Source organism: Myotis brandtii, unplaced genomic scaffold (assembly GCF_000412655.1).
Source record: "Myotis brandtii unplaced genomic scaffold, ASM41265v1 scaffold74, whole genome shotgun sequence".
Taxonomy (NCBI): domain Eukaryota; kingdom Metazoa; phylum Chordata; class Mammalia; order Chiroptera; family Vespertilionidae; genus Myotis; species Myotis brandtii.
This window is the reverse complement of record NW_005370944.1, coordinates 831,038-842,436: the sequence shown is the minus strand read 5'-3', so window position 1 is coordinate 842,436 and position 11,399 is coordinate 831,038. Positions and strand designations below refer to the sequence as shown.

The following is an 11,399-nucleotide window of genomic DNA, read 5'->3' as shown; positions in this document are numbered from 1 at the left end:
GGGGCACAGGCCGGCCTGGGGAACCCCCCCCCCCCCGCCGAGTGCACAAATTTTTGTGCACCGGGCCTCTAGTCATTAATAACCTTAAATGTAAATGGATTAAAGGCTCCAATCAAAAGACACAGGGTAGCTGAATAGATACAAACATGACCCAACTATAGGCTGTCTACAAGAGACCCACCTCAGAACAAAAGACTCACACAGGATGAGAGTGAAGGGATGGAAAAAACTTTTCCATGCAAATGGAAAAGAAAAGAAAAAAAGTTGGGTAGCAATGCTTATATGTGACAAAATAGACTTCAAAATGAAGTCCATCACAACAGACAACAAAGGTCACTACATAATACTAAAGGGATCGATCCAACAAGAGGATATAACCCTGGGAAACATAATGCACCCAATATAGGAGCACCTAATATATAAAATAACTTCCAGAGGACTTTAAAGGAGAAATCAACAATACAGTCATAGTAGGGGACTTTAACACCCCTCTCACTTCACTGGATAGATTTTCCAGACAAAAAATTAACAAGGAAATAGTGACTCTAAAGGATACACTGGATCAGATGGAGTTAACTGACATTTATAGAACATTTCACCCCAAAGCTGCAGAATGTACATTATTCTCAAGTGCACATGGATCATTCACAAATATAGACCACATGTTAGGACACAAACCAAGTCTCTACAAGTTCAAGAAGATTGAAATCATATGAAGCATCTTCTCAGATCACAGTAGAATGAAATTAGAAACGAACTACAGTAAAAATACCCCAAAACATTCAAACACATGGAGGCTAAATAGCATATTATTAAACAATGAATGGGTTACCAACAAGATCAAGAAAGAAATAAAAAACTTCCTGGAGCCCTAACTGGTTTGGCTCAATGGATAGAGCGTCGGCCTGGGGACTCAAGGGTCCCAGGTTCGATTCCGGTCAAGGGCATGTACCTTGGTTGCAGGCACATACCCAATAGGGAGTGTGCAGGAGGCAGCTGATCGATGTTTTTCTCTCATCGATGTTTCTAACTCTCTATCCCTCTCCCTTCCTCTCTGTAAGAAATCAATAAAATATATTTTTAAAAAAACAAAAAAAAAAAAACTTCCTGGAAACAAATGAAAGTGATCACATAACAACCCAAAATCTTTGGGACAGCAAAAGCAGTCCAGAGAGGGAAGTTCGTAGCACTAAAAGCCTACCTCAAAAAAAAAAAAACAAACAAACAAAAAAAAAACCAACAATAAAACAATAAAACAAAAACAAAACAAAACAAAAAACAATAAAAATTAATAACAAACTAATCCTAAAACTTAGAGAACTAGAAAGAGAAAACAAGAAAAACCCAGAGTAAGTAGGAGGGAGGAAATAATAAGATTAGAGCAGAAATAAATGACATAGAGATTAAAATTATATATATATATCAATGTAACCAAGAGCTGGTTCTTTGAAAGGATAAACAGAATTGATGAACTGTTAGCCAGACTCATCAAGAAACAAAGAAACTGGACCCAAATAAATAAAATCAGAAACAAAAGTAGAGAAGTAACCATGGACACCACAGAAATACAAAGGATTGCAAGAAAATACTATGAATAACTGTATGCCAACAAGCTGGACAATGTGGATGAAATGGAAAAATTCCTAGAAAAATACAATCTCCCAAAACTGAATCAGAAAGAATCAGGAAACCTGAATAGGCCAATAACAACTGAAATAGAAGCAGTAATAAAAAAAACTTCCAGCAAACAAAAACCCAGGTCCGGATAGCTTCACAGGGGAATTTTACCAAACATTCAAAGAACTAACACCTATACTCCTCAAGCTATTCCAAAAAATCCAAGAGGAAGGAACACTTCCAAGCTCTTTTTATGAGGCCAGCATTACCCTAATCCCAAAACTGGATAAAGACACTACAAAGAAAGAAAATTATAGGCCAATATCCCTGATGAACATAGATGCTAAAATCCTCAACAAAATATTAGCAAACTGCATCCAGCAATATATTAAAAAGATCATACACCATGACCAAGTGGGATTTATTCCAGGGATGCAAGGCTGGTATAATATTTGCAAATCAATAAACATGATACATCACATAAACAAACTGAAAGACAAAAATCACATGATCATATCAATAGACTCAGAAAAGGCATTCAACAAAAATCCAACACCCATTTTTGATAAAAACTCTCAGCAAAGTGGAAATAGAGGGCACATATCTCAACATGATGAGGCCATATATGACAAACCTACAGCAAATATCATACTCAATGGGCAAAAACTAAAACCATTTCCCCTAAGAACAGGAACAAGACAGGGATGTCTGCTTTCACCATTCTTATTCAACACTAGAGGGCCAGTACACGACATTCGTTTGTTCAGTTGGGGCGGGGGGCGGGGGGGGCGGTGTCCCTCAGCCCAGCCTGCACCCTCTTGCAGTCTGGGATCCCTTAGGGGATGTCCACCTGCTGGGAACACAGCTCAGCCAGAAAACGGGTTCACTGTTTCTTAGTGCTTCCTCGGAGGCGGGAGAGACTCCCACCACCACGGCTGTGCTCACCAGCTCTGAGCCCACTGGAGAGCCAGGCTTCTGGCTGAGTGGCGCTCCCCCCTGTGGTAACGCACTGACCACCAGGGGGAAGCTCTTGTGTTGAGCATCTGCCCTCTGGTGGTCAGTGTGCATCATAGCAACCGGTCATTCTGCCATTTGGTCAATTTGCATATTAGCCTTTTATTATATAGGATAATACTGGAAGTCCTAGCCACAGCAATCAGACAAGAAGAAATAAAAGGCATCCAAATTGGAAAGGAGGAAGTAAAACTCCCATTATTCGCAGATGACATATTGTACATAGAAAACCCTAAAGACTCCACCAAAACACTACTAGATTTAATAAATGAATTTGGCAATGTTGCAGGATACAAAATCAACACCCAAAAATCGATGGTTTTTTATACACCAATAATAAATTCTCAGCAAGAGAAACTAAGCAAACACTTCCGTTTACAATTGCAACAAAAAAATTATGACATTTAGGACTAAACTTAACCAAGGAGGCAAAAGACCTGTTCTCAGAAAACTACAGGAAGTTGAAAAAAGAGATAGAAGAAGATATAAACAAGTGAAAGAATATTCCGTGTTCATGAGCTGGTAGAAATAACATCATTTAAATGTCCATACTACCCAAGGCAATCTACAGATTCAATGCAATCCCTATTAAAATACCAACAGCATATCTCACAGGTCTAGAACAAATACTCCAAAAGTTTATATGGATCCAAAAGACCCCGAATAGCTGTAGCAATCTCGAGAAAGAAGAACAAAGTTGGAGGAATCACAATATCAGATATCAAGTTATACTACAAAGCCACCCTAATCACAACAGCCTGGTACTGGCACAAGAGGAGGCATATAGATCAATGGAACAGAACAGAGACCCCAGAAATCAACCCAAGCCATTACACTCAATTAATACTTGACAAAGGAAGCAAGAGCATACAATGGAGTCAAGAGAGTCTCTTCAATAAGTGATGTTGGGAAAATTGGGTAGGTATATGCAAAAAAAATGAAACTAGATCACCAACTTATACCATATACAAGGATAAACTCAAAATGGGTAAAAGACTTAAAAGTAAGATGTGAAACCATAAAAGTCCTAGAAGAAACCATAGGCACCAAAATCTCAGACATCTCTCATAGCAATATGTTTATCAATACATCTCCTAGGGCAGTGGTCGGCAAACCGCGGCTCGCGAGCCACATGCGGCTCTTTGGCCCCTTGAGTGTGGCTCTTCCACAAAATACCACATGCGGGCGCGCACGTACAGTGCGATTGAAACTTCGTGGCCCATGCGCAGAAGTTGGTTTTCGGAAAGGAGATAGACGAAACAAGTATACAAGACGAGTGTGGATGGGAGAGTTGGAAGGGGTCGACCTCAGCGAACGTACCTCAACCAGATTGAGGACATTTTTAGCAAAGGCCAGCTTAGGAGTACTTTAATTAAGTTAATAACAATGTACCTACCTATATAGTTTAAGTTTTAAAAATTTGGTTCTCAAAAGAAATTTCTATCGTTGTACTGTTGATATTTGGCTCTGTTGACTAATGTTTGCCGACCACTGTCCTAGGGCAAAGGAAACTAAGGAGAAAATAAACAAATGGGACTACATCAAAAGAAAAAGCTTCTACACAACAGAAGAAACCATCAACAGCCCTAGCTAGTTTGGCTCAGTGAATAGAGCATTGGCCTGCGGACTGAAGGGTCCCAGGTTCGAGTCCACTCAAGGGCACATGCCCTGGTTGCAGCTCGATCCCCAGTAGTAGGCGTGCAAGAGGCAGCCAATCAATGACTCTCTCTCATTATTGATGTTTCTCTCTCTCTCTCCCTTTTCCTTCCTCTCTGAAATCAATAAAAATAAAAAAATAAACCATCAACAAAACAAAAAGAGGCCCAATGTATGGGAAAATATATTTGGCAGTTATACATCTGATAAAGGGTTAATATCCAAAATATATAAGGAACTCCTACAACTTAACAAAAGGAAGACAGACGATCCAATTAAAAAATGGGCAAAGGACCTAAACACTTCTCCAAAGTGGATATACAGATGGCCAAAAGACATATGAAAAAATCCTCAAAGATCAGCAGAGAGATGCAAATTAAAATGTCAATGAGGTATCACCTTACACCTGTCAGAATGGCTACCATCAACAAATCAACAAATGACAAGTGCTGAGGAGGATGTGGAGAAAAGGGAACCCTAGTACACTGCTGGTGGGAATACAGACTGGTGCAGCCACTGTGGAAAACAGTATGGAGTTTCCTCATATGGAACTGCCTTTTGACCCAGTGATCCCACTTCTAGGAATATATCCTAAGAAACCCGAAACACCAATCAGAAAGAATAGCTAAGATCTGAAAACAGCCCAAGAGCCCATCAGTGGATGAGTGGATAAAAAAGCTATAGTAAATTTATACCATGAAATACTAGGCAGCTGTAAAAAAAAAAAAAAAAAAAAAAGAATTTCTTACCCTTTGAGACAGCAAAGGAGGGGCCTGGAGAGTATCATGCTAAGTGAAATAAGTCAGTCAGAGAAAGACAAGTATCACATGACATATGGAATCTACTTAACAAAATAAACTAATGAATGGAATGGATCCAGAGACATGGAAGCATTGAACAGAGTGGGGAATTTCTCGGAGGGAAGGCAGGGAAGGGTGTGTGGGTGGGAGGTAATCAACCAAAGATCTTGTATGCATATATGTGTAACCCATGGACGCAAACAATAAGGGCCTGGGGTGGACGGAAGGGGTAGCCTGGAGTGGGTCAATGTAATACTTTCAACAATGAAGATTTTTTAAAAAGAACTCATAAAAAAATGGTGCTGGGACAACTGGATATCCACATGCAAAACAATTAAGTTGGATTCCTTACTTCAAAAATTAATTCAAAATGGATCAATGACCTAATAATAACTCAAACTATAAAACTTAGAAGAAAACAGAGGTATCTTTTAAAATGGTTTAAGTGGTACATAAAATGGTATATTTTATGTTATGTGTATTTTACAATCAAAACACAGTGTAAGGAGGTGAGATGAGAAAGATATTGGGAGGCTGGAGGCTGCAGAACTCATCCAGGTAGGCCTAGGCAGGGCAGTGAGGGGCACAATCATCCCTGTCCTGGGTGCAAACAGCCGTTATTAATCATAGCCTTTCAACCAGGATCTCACTTAGGGTAATGAGTAATGTAATTGGGTCACCATATACAGACAAAAGGGGTAGGTTATAAACATGGTGAGAAGGAAGAGGGGTGGTGGAAAGGCAGTATGCACTTGGCTCTGAGTTCAAGGTGATTCAGCCCCTCCCTACTGCTCTGTACTTGCCAGCTCCACTGGAGAGATGAGACCAAAATAGTGCAGCCCTTCCAGGCTCAGGCTTTTAGCCAAGTGCCAGCCTGACCTTTCTGTAATGTTCCCTGTGCACTGAGGCAGAAAGGAAAACATCAACCATCGGCTTTTATTTCTGAAACTAATATTGAGTGGAGGATTGTAGCACCCAGGAAACTCAAGCCAGCTGTCTGCTCCAAGAGAGCAGCCAGAGGAGCCACCCAGGAGAGGCTAGGGCTCCATCTCCTTAGGTTACAGGGCCTCCAGGAAAGTCACAGCTCAGGGTCTGCAAAGACCAGGGCATCCATCAGCAGCTGCCCAAACCCAAGGGCATGTGTGGAACCTGTGGAAGTAGCACCAGCTTCTAGGAGGGTGTGATAAGAGCAAAGGAAGAGGCTGTAATCCAGTGTAAGACACAGCCAGGTAGCCTAAGGATTCAGGCCATGTTCACCCCAGAAAGTGGTGAACAAGGCAAGACAGTGAGTGGCTACTGGTAAAGAACTGGAGAGGGGGCTTGAAGACAGATCCAAGCTGGCCCAGTTACCACTCTCCCTGCTATGGTGGAAGAGGGGCCCTCAGAGGCTGGCAAACAGGGCAAGAGAGGCTGAGTTGAGCCTCCAAAGAACAGTTCCCTCTGTACTGCCCCAGGTCTCACCTGTCCCCCAGGTTAGGGATGCCGACCAACTGGATGACATAGATCCCTATTTGACAAAAAAATACAAAGAAGAACACGAAGAAGCTGAAAGAGTTGTCCGACCTGTGGAGAGAAGGGGGAAACCAGAAGTCACAAAAGGGCTTGGGGCTCATCCCACAGCATTCCTCATATGGTCTGACACTCCTCCTCACCAGAAGCCAGAGGCAGAATAGGGGGGAGTAAACAGAGCACCAGAGACTCGGTCACACTGTCTACAAACCCACAAGCTGTAATCAGAAAGGGCTTGCCTTTCACTGCCTTCCAATCTAAGGGGACAATACTTAATCCCTTCCTCAAAGAACTAATGAAGTTGCTTCACCAAAGGACAATAGAAAGAGTGTAACAGTCCATCTTCCGGAGTACTTATCTGCATTTCATAACAGGGAAGAAAATCTAAGCCAAAGGTATAAACCTCTAATAATAAAACTGTAGGCCTGAGTGGCAGGAAAGGTATTTGGGAAGTAGCAGACACTAGACAAAACTGGTGTTTTGAGCACCTCCATTTCCATGTCCATGAGGGCTAGAATACAGTGAGGGTTCAAGTCCTCCCTGCTGAGTGCATCCCAGCCCTGACAGCATCAGCTCTGAGGCACAATTCCAAAAGCCCTAAGGGTCTGTAAAGTGGATCCATTAAAGTCCACAGAATCTATTCTCAGCCAGCTGGTCAAATACTGGCATTTAGCGATGCTCCACAGTTACTAGGAAAGTAAAGGGAGGGGCATAAGTAAGCATTGAGAGATAAGCTATTAAGAGCGTAACTCAGAGTCTGACTCTATCATAGAATACCCTAGAGCAGGGGTCCTCAAACTACGGCCCGCGGGCCACATGCAAATACAAATATTGTATTTGTTCCTGTTTTGTTTTTTTACTTCAAAATAAGATATGTGCAGTGTGCAAAGGAATTTGTTCATAGTTTTTTTTTTAAACTATAGTCTGGCCCTCCAACGGTCTGAGGGACAGTGAACTGGCCCCCTGTTTAAAAAGTTTGAGGACCCCTGCCCTAGAGCAACAATTTTCAACCTTTTTCATATCATGGCACACATAAACTACTAAAATTCTGTGGCACAACAAAAATATACTTTTTGCCAATCTGACAAAAAATAGGTATACTTTTGATTCATTCACACTGAACAGCTACTGTGTTTGCTGCTGTCATTTTTTTATTTGACAATCTAAGGGAAAAGAGGTCAGTGCCCAAGACTAAATAGTCAAGTACTGCATGTTTTAAAATGCTTGCAGCACACCGGTTGAAAATCGCTGCCCTAGAACCTTGGAAGGGAGCTGAGGAAGTCCCTTCCTCTTCCCAGTGACTGAAATCCTCCTGCACCAAACAGACTGGGTGCAGTGGAAGGACAAGTAAGGCTCGTGCTCCCCTCTCTAGGTCTCCTTTCCTGGTCCAAGAAGAGGGCCCAAAACAGACCTTAGGTACAACTGAGGAAAATGGCTCCTGATCCCTGCCAACTCTGGCTGTGGGTGGGAATGGGAAGTGAATTTCCCATGATCTATTCTGCTCTGACTGGAATGGGATCCTAGGGCTCATGGCCTTGGCTTGCTACCTGGGATGCCAGCCATATACTCCCCCCCTTGTCCCATCCCCACTCACCTGAAGGCCTTATAGATGGGTCGGTACCAACAAAGGAAGGCACAGGGGGTGAAGATCACGAACCACAGGATTGAGAGGCCAAAGTCTACTCCTTTGCTGCTGTCGACTAAGAACCAGGCCAGGCAGGCAAGCAGGTTCAGAAACAGAGTCACTGAATGCACTGTGGAAGGGGGGGAGACAGACGTGGGCTGGTGCCAAGGTGGCTGAAGGGCTCCCGGATATGTCAAACTATCCCCTAGAAAGGAGATGAGGTCCATGCTGTCAGGGCAGCTGCAGCAAAAGTAGAGGACCTCGGTCTGTACCCAGGCAGGGCTAGCTCCTGTCCTTGCTTTTCTGGGACCTCAAAACCAGGGACCAAACCAAGCTCCTCAGAGGTGATGGGACAGCCCAGGTATCTAAGGGGTGGCCATGGAGAGGGTGCAGACCTAATAACTGATCCTTGGGGAATGGAGTCCTTCTCTAAGCAACTCTTTTCCCTGGCCCTGGATGGTCCACAGGGTAGCAACAGGGAGTCTTTTATCCTCACTCCTAGGAGCCCAGGGGTCTGTGGAGAGGGGAAGCCTCCACCAAAGGAGAACCTTTTAGTGCAATGAGCTCCCCAAGAACTCAGAAGCCTCCAGCTAGTCTCACCCTACTTGATGCATGGTCTGCACTCGCCCTTGAGGTCGGAGGTTCCCATGACAGGAAGCAGTCTTCAGAGGGCCAATTATGTGGGCAAAGATCCCCACCCCAGCCCAACCAGCACTGAGAAAGGCTGGAGTCTGCCAGGGAGGAGCAGCCAGAGCATAGACAAGGATCTCAAGACACAGTCCATTTCAGCCCTAAGCTCAGAGGTGCAGGAGCTGGACTCACACATCCAGAGATAGTAGAGCATCTTGCATATTCGCTGGTAGTCAGCAGGGATCTCTGTGGAGAAGTCTTGATAGAAGCAGGGCTTGACAGGGCACCACAAAGGCAGAGGCGGCCAATTGTTCTCTCTCACTGTGTAGAAGGAGATAACAAGATGAGGCCCAGCTTATGGGCCAATTCAGGACCCCCAGAGGGGTGTCAACAAGTGGGGTTCAGGGTATTCATGGATATAAAGTAGGAAGGAAAAAGGATGATAGGACATAAACACCCACACGATCAGTGCAAGATAATGGACCCCAAATGTACTGGGAAACACAGAGCTAAACTGCCTAAGTGATTATTTTTTTTGAACAGCCTATAACCAAGGAATAGTGGGGCCAGTGCCCCCATTCTTATCAAACAATTTTACAGCTGAAAAGGAATGCAGAAATAATCTACACCCATTAAGGTTACACTACAGGTCTCCTGACTTCCACTTACTGCTCTCCCCAGGACCAACACCATTCTAAGATGATCAGGAGCTCAGCAAAGAGCTGAGGCTGCCCCAGGAACAAGCAGGCTGAGGGAACTCTCCTGCACCAGGACGGGAACCCAGGACCTAGTGTGGCCTCCCTTACCATGTAAGTTGGCCACAGTGTTCTGCAACTCCCGCTCTTTTCGTTCTAGCTCGGCTGCTTTCCTGTCCAGTTCTTCCTGCTGCCGGAGTAGGCTTGCCTGGGCTGCAGAGGCCACAGCCTGGAGCAAAAAGGGAAGTGGAAGGCAACCAAACATGAGAGACAGAGGAACAGTGTTGGCCTGACAGGAAGTCACAGGGCCCGTGCCCCATGCAGGGAGACCCAGCTGGGAGTTCCAGGGGTAGTCCCACCCCCTCCAATGTCTTGGGCACCTGAGACCACCAAAGAGAGGCCAAGGGACCTGTCCCCTACTGCTCTTAAAACACCTCTGTGGCCCCTTTGCCATTATCAGGGTTCTCCTCTCCCCTTCATTTTGAAACTTGAGATAAGAGAACCATTCTCCATACTGTAGTCCAGGCCAAGTTCAATTACATTGACCTTTGGGGTGATAGCAAAGGGCAGAAGGCTTCACAACAGACTGTCCTGTAGTCAGAAACCCAGAGACCTAAGCCTCACTTGAGAGCCTGGAGGGTGTGTGTATGAAGGGAAACAGTGCAAACCTGCCAGAGTGAGTGGGATGGGGAAGCATTTGAGGCCATACTCTGTGTACCTGGAACCAGAGGGATGTATATTCAAGCACCTGCACCTGCTCCATTCCCAGGAACTGCCCCCTGAGGTCCACCGGAACTGTTACTGGCTACATCCCAGTACAGCCCCTTAAGGTTGGCCCTGCTCTGCCTGGCTTTGATGGTGTTCAGAGTCAAAGCTTTATCCCCTCTCCAGGCAGAGCAACGCCTTTCAGTGAAGCAGCTAGAGGACTCTACGTGAGGCTGAGCAGAGCTGGGTCCAGAGTTCCAGCCCAGAGCCCAGTTCCTCCAGAAGGCTACAGTCCTTTTTAGGGAGCAAATACCAAACTGGTCATCTCACAGGATGATAAGCCAGGCATATGTGTACATACATATGTGTGTTCTCTATCTCTCCAAAATGAGTTCTCCAAAGAGCTAAGGCTACCTTCAGGAGGTAAATTTCAGGCACTAGGGGTAGAAGCAGGAGCAGAATTGACCACGGTGAGGGTCTTAGCCTATTTCTCCAAGTCTGTGACTTCAGTTGAGCTGGACCCAGGCCATGGGTGGGGCCCAGGATCCCAGGATTCCAGGATTCCATGCAGGGGCAGCACTTTCAGAGTAAGTCCGGCCAAATGACAGGAGCAGCCTGGGGCCCACTAGAATCCAGGCATCTTGCCCTCACTCACGCTCACCTATACTTTGCCTACCTTTGGAAGCTTTTGCATGTAGCTGTCTCTGAGAATACTATCTCCTCCTAGTAGCATCTGCCTCTCTGAGAGCTTGCTCACTGCCAGGAAACTGGTAGGCAGGAACTTGCTGGCCTGTCTAAGGAGGAGCTGCAACATACAACTCCACTGAGGATCATGCTCACCAGGGGCAGTGAGGAGCGTGGGGTAAACAGTGAGGCAAGGGACAGAGGGTTGGGTACCAAGCAGACAAGATTCACGGTATTTGGTGAAGGGACAAAGAAAAAGAAGAAGGAAGACAGGAATAAATAAGGTTAGAAAAATATATATATATATATTCCGGGCCCTGAGTAAAAAAAGGCCTCAGGTGGATCTGGAATGGCATGAGGGGCAATGCTCTGTCTGAAGATACCCAGAAGCCCAGCCTGGTGAGTAGGGCTTATTTTTTGGTGCTGGCAGTGAGGTTGGGGGGGGGGGGGGGGGGGTTTTGGGGG

The 11,399-nt window shown here is 44.9% G+C and overlaps 1 protein-coding gene across 2 annotated transcripts in view; it reads right to left on the bottom strand.

Moving 5' to 3' along the window:
• SCAMP2 (secretory carrier membrane protein 2) overlaps positions 1 to 11,399 on the bottom strand; it is a 32,937-nt gene that overhangs the window by 5,803 nt on the left and 15,735 nt on the right. For both annotated transcript variants that reach the window (XM_005882763.2, XM_005882764.2), the window contains exons 4-7: positions 9,657 to 9,774; positions 9,043 to 9,171; positions 8,191 to 8,350; positions 6,549 to 6,650 (exon numbers count right to left, since the gene is read on the bottom strand). In XM_005882763.2, coding sequence (XP_005882825.1) covers positions 6,549 to 6,650; positions 8,191 to 8,350; positions 9,043 to 9,171; positions 9,657 to 9,774 — 509 coding nt within the window. The remainder of the gene's footprint in view (positions 1 to 6,548; positions 6,651 to 8,190; positions 8,351 to 9,042; positions 9,172 to 9,656; positions 9,775 to 11,399) is intronic.